The following is a 16,667-nucleotide window of genomic DNA, read 5'->3' as shown; positions in this document are numbered from 1 at the left end:
GAGCCCGGATTCTGTCTACGGCTTGCCACGCGCACACTTAAGACGGGTTCAAATCGACGAGAAGGTGGAGCCGGAGACACAAAGCGCCTTTGAGCGGCACAGGATGTGCAGGGGGGGTGGGGGTCCTCGAGGATCCTTCTGCCGGCCAGGCTAGTGTCAGTTATTAACGCAATTAATTCAATCATTATTGAATCATGCAATGCGCAAATGCGAAACGTTGCAGCTGCAGGATGCAGTTGCACGATTCGGGACTCGGGATGCAGGATGCAGGATGCAGGATGGGTTCCAGTGTCGCCCGTTAGTCGAAAGCACCATAAGCATTGCCAGCGCCCCTGGATAATGACGATAATCACCGAAAGATGATGACGATGAGGATGATTATGATTATGTTTTGGGGACCGGGGACGTGGCTGTGCATGGGAAAGGGAATGGGACAGGGGGTTGGGGGTTGGGGCTGAGGCCTCGAACAGTTTGCCATCGCCCAAACGCACATATTTGTCATGTCAAATCGCATCCAAAGTGTTACGTCAGAATCAGACCACCTCGCCCCTTTCGGGCGCGCAGTTCGTGGAACCCATTTGGCAACATTTTCATTAAATATGCCCAAAGTGAAGTTGCCATTCCCTGACAGTTTATCAAATGCATACCCAGCCCCCCAAACCCCAAACCCCTGCCAATTCCAAAATACCCACCCCTTTCGGACGCATAGCACAAATTAGCTAGCAAATTGTTTGGCACATGGCAGGGCAACAAACTGTCATCTGATGGAGGGGAATGGATGGTGGGCGGTGGGCAACCCCAACCACGGGTATCCACCAAAGGGTGGGGCGGAAGGGCGGGGGGGGAAATTCGATCAAGTGCAAAAGCCAAAAACTAAAACTATTCCGAATCTGCGTCCGATAATTGTCGGCCGTATGCATGATGAATACTTTTGCCAGTAATTTGATATTAAAATCGTTTTCCAAGAGCCGAAATACGAACTTAGACGCGTTCGCCATTATCCTGCCGCGGTTATTTTGCGGCTTGACAGACAGTCCAAACCGCAGAAAATTGAGGCTTTCCGATTTTACCATGTGGCAAGCTAAGTTTTTCAACAACATCGAGAGTGCATAAGTGATAGGACCAGACATCCCTTTAAAGAGAACCAGGACTCATTACTACAAAATGTAAATTACTCAGCTGCAGGAAAGTAGGCAACTCATGTCAGTTATCAGAGATGGGGAAGGTACAGGATGTCTTCATTAAGTAATAACACAAATCAATTGTATCCGCTGCATTGATAATTCGCCGATAAATATTTAATTAACCTCCTGTCCCCGGACATGCCGCAGGACAGGAATTTTTTAATCATCCGCCGCATACTTTGACACTTGAGGCATCCGACACGCGACGAATTTTCCACGCCAGCCGAAAGTGCGACATTTGACGCCAGACTGCAAGCTGCAGAAAGGGCTGGGAAAACTGGGAGGAAAACTGGGAGGGAAACTGGGAGGGAAACTGGGCGAGGAAAAGTGTCGAGGCGGTGCAAGCGGAAGAGGCAGGGAGATGGCATTATTATAATAATTGCATTCTCCACCGAGGAAAGCCAGCTTTTCCACTGACAATCCGCAGACGATTAAACAAGAATATTGCCGTGGCCAAGTGAAGCCATTTTTCATTTCGGATATCAATTTGTTGTTTACATAATTGTAAAAAATGTTTTCAATAAACAAATTATTTGATTATTATGGCCGCCAATTAAAACAAAAGACAACGCGAATCCGAAACCGACTGCGGATGCGAATTCAACTCCGCCGCTGCCGCCAGCAGAAACAACAATAGCGGGAAAAACAAGCATATCTTCTTGGCTTAATCGAATGGAAAGTACTGTGTATAAATGTGCTTGTTATGTTTAAAAAATCATGCAAATTGGTATCTTTAAACTATATGATACTATATCATTAATTCCAATATTAAAACTTTCGAAGAAACACACCCAAATACGACGAGTTTGTGCCGGCAACCCAAAGTAATTTAAATAAGTTACAGTATAGGAATATATATTACTCAAAAAATATGTTCAATATGCCTACGACACTGTCGAATACCTCTTACAACAGCAATGAAAACAAAAGATAGCGACAATCAGATGCAGATGCAGATGTCGGATGGAGTAGAACAGAACTGAAACAGAAACAGAAACTGAATTCAACCACTGGCAGCAGGAGCATGGTAAACTGTTTGCTGTTCGCGTTTTTTTACGCTGCCAGGCATTTTCCTGCCTCACTTTGAGGGCCGGAAAATGGGGGACGGAAAAGGACCTCTTTGCCTGCGCTTCGAAATATTTAATTGCCTTGTATTGCGGTTGGATGCGACGCGTATTAAAAATATTTACCCGCAAACGCGCATTTCAGGAAAATGGGAGACTGAGGAAAACGACTTTTGAGGTGTTCGAGTGTTTTATTACCTTCGCCTCCGAATTTCATTTATAAGAATACTTAATTTGGGAATTTCTTCGTACATAGTTATAAAACTAATTAAAAGGTGACACGTGCTATAGTAACTATATTGTAGAATTTCCAAACCGCGTAAGAATATCTTTGATTCATTTTGTATTCTATCGTTAAGCGTGAAATAAATATATTTTTCCGAAATTGGTGCTCATTATTCCACAATTTGTATCCCCTAGACCCAATTATATTTAAACCGCGGCTTAATTTTTATGAAGTCACTGCGATTATGGAAATTCACTGCCAGTCACTTCATCATCAATGGCCTGTCTGCTGCAGCTGTTGAATTATTTTCATTTTATTTGTACATTTCCCTTTTTTGCTGGTGTGAGTCGTTAATATTGAATTTTAATTTGTAAGCCTGGCCCAGGTCAACCTGTATCTTTGGGCTGTGACAGATTGCCATCCCGGATCCTCAGATCCCCTCCCTCAGATCTCCTCCCCACCTTCCCCGCCAGCCGACCACACTCCCCACTGGTCAATGCAACAGTAAGTTGTCAATTAAATTTGGTCAGCCACATCAAGCAGCCGACGTCAGTCTCAACTCGCAGCTTCCAGCTCCCAACTCCCAGCTTGCAACCCCAAATCCTGCCACCGCCCCCTTTCAACCGATCTGCCGTTTGCTTAATTTATATGTATCGCCCGTGTAATTGTCAATATGCCAATAAGCTGCGTGTGGCAATATATATAAAAATAATCGAATGCCGGGGAGGAGCGCCAACCTGGAGCTGCAAAAATTGCAGGGGAATAAACGGCCGACGGGGGGAAAGTGATTGTTTGTTTCAGTTTATTGAAAGCAGAGAAATCAATCGGAAAAGAGTCAGCGGTTCAGGGATGCGCAGTTCTGAAAAGAAGGGGATTAAAACAGGAGGTTGTAACCCTGAATGCTTAACCACGTTCAGAGCACATGACAGTACCTCCAAGTCATAAGAAGTGTATGCACTTAGTGTTATTTCATGTTATCTGATATCAGTAGTAATACGCTCCACCATTCATTTGAATCTTTCATTTGCTTTTGAACAGCAAATTGATTTAAAATACCAATTACAAATAAGCCCTGCAGTTTTTAACGTCTTAAGCGATAATACCCGAGTTGAAAGGATTATGGATGGCACAATTTATTTAATTTTAATTCCTCGAAAGTGTTTGCCATCCCTAGATCAATGGCACCAACAATTCAGCCGGCAATAATAACAAGTTACGCATACGCAACGTGTTGGGCGTAAGTAGCTCAAAAGTGTTAAGGATTCAATTAAAGCGATACAAACACACACAAGCGAGCCGAGCACACACACACGCACACACAAACACACATATAGAGGGAAAATACAGATACAGTGAGATGGTAAACAAAAGAGCCGCAGAGCTATAATTCGATTATGGATTTTCCGCCATATTAATGCGAAATATTCGCAGAGCAGAGCAGCGCAGCGCAGCACGCCGCAGTCAACAACAATGTAAGGGGCAGCAACGGGAAGGAGTTGCAACCATAATGGCAGCAGAAATTATAAATTACGCGACAGATGAAATGTCAATGCATGCGACTCCTACTTATTGCATTTATTTAATTAAATGGGCTCCACAAAGCCCCAAAAAGACGCCGCCTTAAAGCCCAAAAGGCCTTAAATGTGAGGGCACTTGGAAATAGCTTTGGTCGAGCTATACAAATAGAAATGCACTTGGAAAACTTTATCGGCAGTAAGCTGAAAGTTAAATATGCAACAGGAAATATACGCCAATCAAGTGCCAATCTCGGGGGCTGACAACAACATGAAATGTCTTTAAAATAGAACGAAATGTTGGCGCTTGACTACCATATACTACCATATTAGTGGGGGGGAGCAGCGTCTGATGACCTGGAAAGCGGCAGCGAAAGCGGCCAACCAACTAACAAACCAAATGACGGACAGCCAAAGACCATCAACAACGCTCCACCTTGCCACCTCGCCACCTTGCCACCATTTCACCTTTCTCCGTATGCAAAATACTTTCCTCGCCGCCTGCATAGATTAACGAACTAAACTTTTTGTGAATGCCCTCGTCGGCGAATCGAGTCCAGAGTGGGTTACTGCAAAAACCATAAGACACGTTGAGAAACCTGGCATACTAAGTTTAATAGTTCCACATAGGATCAAATACTTGTGAAGCTGACTATCTCTAGAAACTATTTGACAGGATTATTCAGCTCAAACCTTTGCATTCATATAGTACACAAATTACTACTCTTTAGATGTGTAAGTCACCTAACGATTTCTCCAAGTGCATGGAACCAAAAACTTATTGAGCGGCACAAACTTCAAGAAAATCTCGGATCGTTCCCCCGTTTTCCACTCTGATGATGCAACAAATATGCATTTTGCCAGCGTAAATAATTTATTAAATTTTATTGCCCAACGACAGGTGGAACGAGAACTAGAATGAGAACGGGAATGGCAAAGGCAATGGGACTAGGAATGAGTGGAGAAATTGAGACTGCCAGTGTCAGGTTTGTCTGCCCCTCGTTGTTGGCTGATGTTGCTGTTGTTTCGGTTGTTTTGGTTGTCGTTGTTCGTTTCGTTTCATGGCTAAATTGCAGCAATGTCTTGTCTCGCTGCCCTGCCTCCTTAGCCATTTTCCCTTGCCCGTTTCCCGTTTTCCGGTGCCAACCATTTTCCAGGTGAAGTTTCTGCCGCGCTGTCTTATAAAAAATGCAAGCCGAATGTTGAATAATTCATTATGAATTGAAATACATAATACTCATTTTGTTGCAGCATTTGAATGTTGCACTGGGAAAATGAAAGCGAACCAGCCCCGAGCCACTCAACCACTCAACCGCTCAGCCAGTCAGCCATTTTCCTGAGCCACCCAATCCACCCAATCCACCCAAACCACCCACCACAACCCACTTTAACCCACCCGAATTTAGAGCCAGACGGCGGCTTAATTGTTTTTCATATTTTAGGGCCACACAACTTTCTCCCGAGCCAAGGATTTTTTGATGTGCGCACATAAAATATAAAATTAAATTTAGCCATGCTCCAGCGCAAAAGCTCAGGGTAGACATTTTCCCGCAGACGATTCGCCATTTCTCAGACGTGAAATCGCGGTGAGATAAGGAGAAGTCTGGGAGTCCTTAATCAGAAGACTAGCGGGAAGGCAGCAGCGCCGAATTAGGGCTTTCGTCTTCAGGTTTATGTGCATTTGCATATTTTAATTTATTTATATAAATAAAGTTGGCCAGCGAGACGCCCGAGATAAATATACAAATGGCAGGGGGTTTAGGAATGCGGCACGATTCGTCATCTCTATTTCATGTTCCATCTGTACATTTTCTGGTAATTTATATCCTCAGCTGTGTGTATAAATATCCTTGGCCTCATAGACTGCGCCCGCCAGCAGCACTTTCAATTACTCCGCGGAGTTCTATCCTTTTTTACTTATTCATCGAGCTAAATGCACACGGCGGCAGACCCTGTTCAACTGTTCAAATGTTCGAAGTTATAAATCACGAATCTTTAATGGTCGCTGGCCATAAAAAATATGCCAAAGCCGTGCGAAAATATTTGGCCAATATAGAGCGGTGCTGCCTACGTTCAGGCGCACAAATTGCAACAGATGCAACATGGTGTGTGCATGTGCTTTGCACTTTGGCAGCTACTGTTGATGGTGATGGTGATGGTGATTCCCATGCTGTGGGCAGGACATTACGGCCGGGAGGCGGAGCGGCGTTGCACGTGCCACGAGCGGAATAAAATAAAATATATAAAAAAGGGAGCGAGTCAGTGGCGCGGTCTATAATCTAATAAGCAATCAATGATGTGAAAAAATGACTGGCAAACCATTTTAAACGCTGCGGTGCACCGCAACTCGACCACAGTGGCCACCACACAACAACAGCAACAGCAACAACAACAAAAACAAGGGGCAGTGGGGCAGGACACCGAATGAATGCCAAAGTCGTAGCTGGAGTTTGGGGTGGATTTTGCATTTTGGCTGTTGGTCCGTTGGTCTTTTTTTCATGTTCGGCTGCACACACAATTGTTGCATGCCGCACACACACAGCCTGCCTGCCAAAAAAAAGGGAAACATCCTGCGGGGAATGGGCGTCTGGGTCACCAGCGGGGGAGGAGGGGAGTGCGAACACATACTATAAACTGTAAATGCCGCACAATGACAGAGTGTCAATTTATTAGGTGCCACAATTTATGGCGGCCTAAACGAATCGGAAAGCAATAGCCAAAACCGGCTGCGTTTTGTTTGCATTTTAATTTGCCAATAATTGAATATCTATTTTTCTTGATGGACAGCCGTATTAATTGACATTAAGTCACTGATGCCGCGTCTTGATTTGATTTTTCTGCTGATTTTTAAACGCACATGGAGCTTAGCTATGCAGCAGACACAACTGAGATCTCTAAACTAGCTTGAAAGGAACTTTGATGAAATGCTTCTATTTATATGTAATTAACTTCATGATAAAGCGGAAGTGCAACTACAGCGTTTATAAATTAAATCATGGCAATCATTGGCGCGCCAAAGTTGCATTCGCATCGCAGTATGAAATGCGTACTATATCTGCGTGTGTCTGAACTTTCAGCGGTATTTAAACTTTTTGTTCGTTTCTGTTTTTTGTGCAGTCGGTTATCGAAGCCTCGACGTATGCAATAATTTTTTCTAATCGCTTTTTCCGCCTGTTTTGAGCTGCAGAAAGTTGTTTCCTTTTTGTTTTCTGGTCTGCTGGAAAGTTGCGTGTGCCGTGTGCTGTGTTTGTTGGCCCTGTTGTTTGTTTTACGTTTTACGTAAAAGTTAACGCATTATTTTGCCGATTGATCGCTGGCTGCCATTACACTACCAATTGCACTCCATTCTGCATTCTGGCTGCGTTTGCGAAACTTTTCCTCTCTCTCTCTTTTTCTATGCCCGATGTATAAATTACTGCAGTTTTTTAACAAAACATGATAAAAAATTGTGCGCAAAACAAAATTAAAGTTTATGCAGTTGGCTGGGGGCAGTGAAGATTGGCTACACCTGATTGCCGCAATTAGTCTGGAAAGTACAACGCATTCGAAACAAAGCAACGTCGGAGTGAGCGCTTTAATTACAGGTAAAGTGGAGCCAAATGAGTAATTACTTATTGAAAAACACCTAAGGGCATAAGCAACATTGGGTAGTTGACGCATCCTGTGAAGAATACCATGTCCACTATTTTCTGGTGATTGACAACCATTTTGTTCTGTATAGTTTACAACTTGCACTTATTTTCAACTAACCCACTGCTAATTTAAAAACCCCTTCCACGGTTTCCACACCCCTGATTTCCATTCAAGCTTAACTCAGCGGTAAAAATGTATTGAACACTTCCACGCTCGGCACTCGTTGATTTTTCCTTTATTTCCACTCACCCAGAGCGAAATGCCAAATGCAACAAACATATGAGCAAATATACTATCCTAACCCCGGTTCCTGTCCCTTGGGAATAACCCACACCCATTCCCACACCCACTCCCATCCCAATGAGCCATATTCCTCATAATGTAGCGAACGATTTGTATTTTGTATAAATTTTACAGGCAGCGTTCTCCGCTGGCAGTTCGTGTTGTTGTTATCGCCGGTTATATCCGTTCGTATACATATACAGATATATAAATCGGGAAAAGGGGCGGCTTAAAAAGGGGCGGGCGAACGGGGTAACAGTTATGTATGAAATATAATAAAATTGTACAGGAAATGACGAACAAGTCGAGAGCGGAGAAAGCTCGATGAGGGAACTGAAGAGCTGCTCGAGGAACATTTTAACCATCGAATGGTTTGATTATTAAATCCATGAAGTTTTTCCACATGCAGATGCACTGTGAAAACAACTAGTCACGAAGATAAATTAAATTTAAACTTTAGACTGCAGTTTTAAGTTGTCTAAACTGAAAACAAGAAGATGTCCTCCTTAATAACTATTTTTATTGAACCTGCTAAAGGTTAAAGAATCTGATGATTTTTCTCCGTGTGTGTATATATATCAAAATTCACTTGATTGCAGTTTTCAAGTGAAATCCTAGCACACTTCACAACGACTCGTTGGCTGCGCCTAAGGGCTGAGCATTGCAGGATATCGCCAGGCTGGATGGGGAGGAGGGGAAGAAGTGGAGCCGCCAAGAGGATATAGGAAATATATTCCTATAAATGGGAACACCCACCCCACCGCCCCCATCGCCCCCAAGACCCCCGCGATGTAATTGATGTTTCAAGTAGCAAAGTGCGCGCCAAAAACTACGAGGCCCAAGTTGATTTTGATTCAGTTGCTGCAGAATTTTAATGAAGTCGAGTATTGGCTGCAAGTTTTGCGACTAAATCAAATTAAACCACATGTGCTCCTTCTTCCTGCTTGCAAGGAAAAGCCTAGGAAATGAGCCCGACTTTGGTTTTAGACCGAAAAACTAATGCAAGTTTTACCCCAACCCCCGTTTGCTGGCTAACAGCCTATTTGAGTTGGCTTTCAATAATGCTTTTCACGCTAATTAATTTTCGGTTTTACACAAACATGAACCCAATCACACCCGCACACAATCGCAGCCACACACTTTGGGCGGCACTTGACAATTTCCTGAGCGTCAAAAGATTGGGAATTCCTTGGAAAAACAAGTGGGGGTGATTCACGGCAAATCTGTCCAGTTAGAGGATGAGTGTGAGGCGTTTCCTCCCCAACAAGCTCGATTCTTTCACCAGCGAGACTCAGTAAACACAGGGGTATATCGTTTTGAAGATGGGTTTGTGACACACATGAAATTCCTAAAAATGTATACAATTATTTACTGGTTTTATAGCCTTTCCGCTGGCGTTTCCCGCTGCGAATTTGGCTAAATTGCATTGCCACGACAACTGAGGCCTCTGAGGCGTCTGAGGCTTCTCGCTTAAGCGAATCAGAAATTGTGGCAGCCACCCCGCCACCAAAACCTCAGAAGAGGCACACAAGTGCCGCTTGACTCGGACGTTTTCCGGGGTTGAGGTAAGGAATCTTTAGATGAGAGGGGTGGGGATGGGTTACTTCTCCTTCACGCCCAATTGATGCGGTCTTAACGCCTGACTAGAGACCACAAATCTGACAGAGGGCTCAGTTTGGAAGCCTGCCTCAAAAAGACCGAGGTTAACTTACGAAAAAAAGGTTTCGGTGTCGCACGGAACGCCTTTTTCCCGGTTCTGTGACATGGGGCGTTTCCAGACAGAAAATGGCGGAAGATGCGAACGCCCCAGCGTTTTCAGATAATCGAATTCCGAACGACCCGGAAAGCCAGCCCCCAAAAAAGGGGGATCGATGGGAAGGAGGCGGTTTCTTAACAGCTTTGATCAGTTTTCAATCTAAATCAACCCTACAATGCATTCCTGGCTTACAAGTACCTCAAAATATGTCTAAAGGTCCTCTGGAATATCTAAGTTCTTTTGATTGAAGATATCTTTATAAATTATAAATTAATTGGTTTCCCTAATGCAGAAATCTTAGGAATAGAAAATTATTTAATTAAATATGAAATATTAAGCTACTGAGTCTAAGACAAGAAAATATATGACTTAATTGCAATTTGAGTGAAGAAAAGCCTCAAAAGTTGTTGCATTCTCAATCCAAATTGTTTCAAGTTTATATTAAGGCTTCGGGTTTCCCAATGAATCTTTCATAAATTCCTAGTTTAACATTGAGGCCTGCCAGTATGATCGGGAATATTATTCTGCGCTTTAAGAAACCACTTTTACTATTGATTAAATTCGCTGCCTGTCTGGGCCGTCAAATGCAGTTGAGTTCCGTGGGTTTCGGGCCCGAATTGAGGAATCCGCCAAGGCAAAGCCATCGCTAAGCCGCATAATTATATATAGAATACATAAATGCAGATGCATGCACCACATGGGTGGGGGCACAACTCTGCGGTGTTCAGATATTCCATATAGACATATGGACAAATGGACGTATGGACACATGGACATATAGACGGGCCCGCATCAGGCGAAGCGCAACTCAACTCCACGCAACTCAACTAATGGTCCATTCGTGGCACTTGGTTATTGACGTTGGACTCGAATTGTATTAACAATGCATGCAGCAAGTGCAGCAGCCAAAGCAGGGGGCGTGGCAGGAGGTGGGGGAGGAGGAGGAGGTGCCGTGGCATGGGGGGCGTTGGGTCAAGCAGCAAGCGGTAACGGTCGCTTTGATGCCAAAATCGAAGCGTGGTCAACTTCATTTCGCTTAATTTCGTGTTGAGGCTCACAAATGAGGTACAGTGGAAACTCGATAAGGAACAACTCCACGATATAAGTTTTAAATACTAATAATAAGTTATAATACTAAAGATATATAGTATTTTGCCCCACAAATTGGATAATAAAACGAGGTATTTGAATTATTTTCAGCGCATTGTTGGTTTTTTTCATACAGAAGAGACCATTAAACCATATCGATATCCTTTCTTTTGAGTCCTGACAACAGTGAGCTGCACAGGTTTAACAACAGGAGTGTCCACTGTGGCGTAGGGGCAGTGCGCGATGCGTGTCCGCTAATCCGCTGGATATGGGATCGGGGGGATCTGGGGAGGTGGTGCAGGGAGGGTGGAAGGTGGGTGGTGGGCTACTCCCTGCGCCAGCCCCCCCGCAGCCCCCTTTCGATGCACGCCACTCAGCTATGACATTTTGGCAGCGTCGAGTGCACCAAGACTGTCAAATGAGTTGTAATGAAATCTCACTCAGGACTCTGGATATATATACCTCCGCCGATATGTTCGTGTGTGTGTGTGAGTTTGGGGTCCAGTCAGCTTTGGTCAGCTGCACATATAATAAATAAATTATTTGGCATTTGGCGTGGCGTATTATTGAAGGCAACTGCAGCTGGGTACCAGCTCACACACACACACACGCGCGGAGGCACATACTCACACGGACGCACAGCAGCGCCATCTGTCGTCCGCGCTTCGAGACAGATTGGGGCATTAGTGTGATTACCCTCAATAGTCGCTAGTGTTTAGCAACCTGCCTCATAATCAGTGGGCGAAATTAACTCTAACCAGGCAGAAACGTATAGTTAAAGGCCTAGAAAAAGCTCTTAAAAATGTTTGATATAAACATTTGGTATTTGTTATATAAAGATGCATGCAAATGCAGAGTTTTGAAAAAGGATGTGTGCTGTTTCAGAATTAATAGTGACGTTATGGGTCTACTGGATTAGTCACCCTGCCCAAATAAAGCAATTTTGCCTGGCGAACGAGAAAAACTTGTGAATAATATATAATTTGCGGCGTAATGAGCCGAAAAGTAAATCCATCCATCCATCCATCCATTGCATGTCCTGGGCCCATAAAAGCAGCAACGATTTCTGAGAACATCGCCACATTGTCTGGCCCCGAGGAAAAGCGGCGGGGGGGAGGGGAGGGGGAGTGGAAAGGACGAGGTGGATAGGAGCACTCTCAGTCAGTCACATGGCAAAAAGTTACAAGTAATACTTAACGCTAAATGGGCACAAGTGCCCACCTGAGCCAGTACCACTTCAGTCTGTTGTATTTTTTTCCACACTCCACGGGCAGGCGAATTTTTGTAATGAAGTTATCGACAAGGTGGATCCGTATACGAATACGAATACGAATCCGAATCCAAAGCCAGCCACTAACATATGTAGAACAATATGCAAATGTTACTTTGTTATGCAATTAGTGAATTCGATGCAAGCCACTCGACAGTCGGCAAACAGACAACCGCAGCAACGACAACCGAGTCGCCACTCGAAGGTTCAGTCAGCCAGTTAAATGTATCCTCGATGTTGCAATGCGAATTAGAACAGCAGTGCAAAAAAGTCAGCGTAGTTTGAGCGGAAAGAGCTCCTTGCACTAATAAGATACTTTTTGGGGAACGGATAGTATCTAAACCTTCGTTTACTTATAAGATAGAAAGATAGAATAAAGTGCCCAAAAGTATGCTTTAAAACATTTTAAATGCAATGAGATAGTTTCAAATCCCTGGAGGTTACCTATCCAAAGTTTTCTTTCTCTATATGGTTATGGCACGAAAATGGTATCTAATACCATTTTACATTCTCCACAATACGTCACGAAAGCGCCCACAGAAACAATAAGCCCATAATACACTTAGACAGCGAAGTACAAAAATGAAATTAAACGAATATAGGTCGCTTTTGCATGTCAATCAAACGACATAAGCTGGGCGGGATCCGGATACAAGACGAGACAAGAGGAGACAAGAGGAGACGGCGCATCGAGCGCTAACCAAAGCGAGTCACACAATTAATTGAAGCACCACTTACCCAGCCATCTAAGCTCTTTCTTCTCTTTCCTCACTTTGCTGATACTTGAATTCACTTTTCCGCATTCGCAGGCCAAAATGATGGAGAACTCGCACGCCTGGATGGGCGCCACCGGATCCACGCTGGCAGGTTCGTAGAGGAACCCTAGTCGGGGTGCTGGAAACCATCTGATCGTCGGCTTCTCCACTCTTGATCTTTCAGCAGACAGCTACCAGTACCAGCTGCAGTCCATGTGGCAGAAGTGCTGGAACACCAACCAGAACCTGATGCACCACATGCGCTTCCGGGAGCGAGGTCCTCTAAAGTCCTGGCGACCCGAGACCATGGCGGAGGCCATTTTCAGTGTGCTGAAGGAGGGCCTATCCCTGTCGCAGGCCGCCCGCAAGTACGACATCCCGTATCCCACATTCGTGCTCTATGCCAACCGGGTGCACAACATGCTGGGGCCCTCCATCGACGGCGGCCCGGACCTGCGGCCCAAGGGGCGTGGCAGGCCGCAGAGAATCCTTCTGGGCATCTGGCCCGATGAGCACATCAAGGGCGTCATCAAGACGGTGGTCTTCCGCGACACCAAGGACATCAAGGACGACAGCCTGGCCTCCCACATGCCACCCTACGGTCGACATTCGGTAGGTAATTACTGCAGTATAATTCGCTTGAACAGTTGCTGGAAACAATTACATTTAAAATTAAAAAAGGAATAGGCATACAAAGTCCATCACTTGTAGAATAATAACACTTGCTTTAGAAATTAAAATCTGGCAGGGAATTGGCGTCCTTTTCATTACGGGACATTCCTTTTTCGATCGAAATAACTTTTAAAATTGTAATAATTATTATAAAGCATTCAGTTTGTAATACTCTGAACAAGAATTACCATAGTTCCAGTTCAATAAAATAACTAATTCAAATCAGTATAATAAGTAAGTCTTAATGACTCGGATAGTTTAGATGCCCATTTGTATTGTTTAGTATTCTTCAAAGTTATTATTATATTGTAATCAGATATCCCATTACGAATTGGACTTACACTGAGTTTTTTCAGGATTACCCATGGGTTTTCTTGATTACTTAAAGCAATGAAGCCTTGCGAAATATACTGCATTCGGGGGATTTCTTGAACCGAACTAACTGCTCTCGGGTTAGCCCGCGTTTCCCTTGCAGGACCTCCCTCTCAGCTATCCCGGAGCAAGTGGCGCCTTGGCAGGGACGCCCAGCTCCATGGCGTGTCCCAATGGCAGTGGACCGCAGACCGGAGTTGGCGTAGCCGGAGACCAGCACATGTCGCAGGAAACGGCCGCCGCGGTGGCCGCCGTGGCGCACAACATCCGCCAGCAGATGCAAATGGCAGCGGTTCCGCCCGGCTTATTCAATCTGCCGCCTCATCCGGGAGTGGGCGGTGGCGTGGGCAGCGTACCCGGCGCAGGAGGAGGCAGGGCCAGCATATCGCCGGCTCTGAGCAGTGGCTCCGGACCCAGGCATGCGCCCTCGCCCTGTGGACCAGCGGGGCTCCTGCCGAATCTGCCGCCCAGCATGGCCGTCGCTCTGCACCACCAGCAACAGCAACAGGCTGCGCACCACCACATGCAGCAGCTGCACCTGCAGCAGCAACAGGCCCACTTGCACCACCATCAGCAGCAGCAGCAGCACCATCAGGGCGGCCATCAGGTGGGCCACAAGTCCGGTTTCGGTGCCAGCTCCAGTTCCTCAGCCTCCTCCTCAATGGGCCAGCACCATCCGCCCAAGGCCAAGAGCAGTCCGTTGCGCAGCGAAACACCTCGTCTGCACTCCCCTCTCGGCGATCTGGGCCTGGACATGGCCAGCTACAAGCGCGAGTTCTCGCCCAGCCGCCTCTTCGCCGAGGATCTGGCCGAGCTGGTGGGCGCCAGTGTCTCATCTTCCTCATCCTCAGCGGCCGCGGCGTCGGCTCCTCCAGAAAGATCGGCGGGAGCAGCTTCCGCAGCCGCAGGCGCTGATGCACCCAGTTCCTCGAGCAGTGGCGGCATCAAAGTGGAGCCCATCACCACCACTAGCGAGTGAAGAGGAAGGAAATGATAAGTGAATGTTAAGAAATGATAAGGAGTGAACTCAAATCAGAAGCTTCGGCAGCTTTACTCGGCCTGTGTGAGCCTACGCCTTGGTTAATTAAATGAATTTAGATTGTTTATTATTTGGAGAATTTTGTAACAAAGTATACGTGGAATCTGTAAGCTGCATTCCGTGATTTATTTTAGACACTGTCCATAGAATAAATTGATTCAATTTAGCCCGAGGAAACCGCATTAGGCATTACAACCACATATTGAACACGAGTTTCTTAAATTACATGATATCACATATATCACATTTCGAATAAGCCCTATAACTATGTGTAAATAAACTAGAGTAAACGATATATACGTTTCAAAGGTTTCCTCCGATCCTTGTGTTTTGCAATTGTGTTCGAGCAATTCCTAGACTTGATATTCAATCGAATTTACAAATAAGCTTTAACCATGTTTAGTTCACATGTCTATCACATCAAATTGTACATTGCCAGCGAGTTAACCAAGGTATAGGCTAGCATGTGCCAGTTTTACTCTAGTTTCCTCCACGCGATCTTCGCCACCTAGTTTCTATTCCTAGCGTACTTACTGAATCAAAATTAAAAGTATTATTATGTTATAGTCCATCAGTCTAACTAACTAAATAGCGACCGATCTCTTTAGTTGTAAGCTACAGCGGAGGTGGAAGTAGGAAACCCGGAACATTCCACAAACCATCCGAAACAGATAACGAACTTTCAATTGTGTTTCAAACGAAACAGAAGCAGGATCCAAGCCCCAGCAGTTTAATATTAATGCAATGTGAAGTGAAGGAAATCAAAAGAGTTTAGGCGGATTTAACTTGGTAATTGTGTGCCCGAATTTTGTTTAGTCTTTAATTTACGAGAAGCGAGAAAGAAAATGTACAAAATTATCTAAAAACGGAAAAGTGGAAATCGAAGCATGTGGCTTCAAACGCGAATGGAATCAACTAAATTTAATGTTTAGGCTTAACAAAAAAACAAGAAATTCACAAAAAATGCCTTTCGGAATTAAATTCAGCGATGAACACACCGCAAACAAAATTTGTAAAAAGCAAACAAACAAAACACGTGAACTTTTTTAACGTATTTACACAAGCGAAATTTTTAGACAAAATTTAGAAGCGACATTTTTTATACCGAGCACTGCTGCGATCCCGCCGAGCTTGAGGCCCCTGATTTGACATTATTGGAAACCCGACGTAAGCCCCAGAATGAACCCCCCAACTACCCACTAGATCCCCTTCTAAAGTGCCTTTTCTAGCCTTAATTTGGACTCTGCTCCACTTCTGACCCGGCCAAGAGCGAGGCCCAGGACTCACAGCAGCACTCGAGGGTTTATTTGGCAAGTCTGGCGACATTATGATAGGATTGAGTATCGAGAGAAACGTATATGTATATCGTTTGGTTTTACCCCTTTAGGCGTACTTTCGGCAGCGTTTGGTTTGGCAAGCACACAATTGATTAATCGGACGAGAGTTAATTACGATAATGATAAACACTAAACACAACTATTTTTGCATACGCAAGAACATCTACCATAGCCATAGCCCGTATATAAACACACGATATATAAGTATCTATGTAATCCCGGTACCCCAATAGCCTTTGATGTTCCACACGTATCGAAACTTAACGAATTACTTTCGGAATAGGATGTAATATAAACAATGGCAAGAGTTAGCGGCTAAAATCTACTGGATATTGTGTATCTTTGTACGATCTGGATCAGCGTCCAAGTCCACGTCCAAAACTCAACATTTTCTATAAACTTTAGTGCAAACTTTATGTTCAAATTAACTTTAAATGTCGAAATGAATGTTCTTATTAATCCAAGAAAACAAAA

At 44.6% G+C, this 16,667-nt stretch overlaps 1 protein-coding gene across 2 annotated transcripts in view; it reads left to right on the top strand.

The window, feature by feature from the left end:
- Positions 1-16,661, top strand: part of LOC122615580 (protein bric-a-brac 1) — a 58,123-nt gene extending 41,462 nt beyond the window's left edge. Inside the window, exons 2-4 of one of the 2 annotated variants that reach the window (XM_043790578.1) lie at positions 12,828-12,885; positions 12,958-13,385; positions 13,921-16,661. In XM_043790578.1, coding sequence (XP_043646513.1) covers positions 12,828-12,885; positions 12,958-13,385; positions 13,921-14,796 — 1,362 coding nt within the window. In that variant the 3' untranslated portion in view covers positions 14,797-16,661. Of the gene's footprint in view, positions 1-12,827; positions 12,886-12,957; positions 13,386-13,902 lie in introns of both variants that reach the window. The other variant, XM_043790577.1, reaches the window with a different exon arrangement.
- Positions 16,662-16,667: the final 6 nt, after the last annotated feature.

Source organism: Drosophila teissieri, chromosome 3L (genome assembly GCF_016746235.2).
Source record: "Drosophila teissieri strain GT53w chromosome 3L, Prin_Dtei_1.1, whole genome shotgun sequence".
In the NCBI taxonomy this organism is placed as follows: Eukaryota; Metazoa; Arthropoda; class Insecta; order Diptera; family Drosophilidae; genus Drosophila; species Drosophila teissieri.
This window is presented reverse-complemented; position numbering and strand designations above follow the sequence as displayed.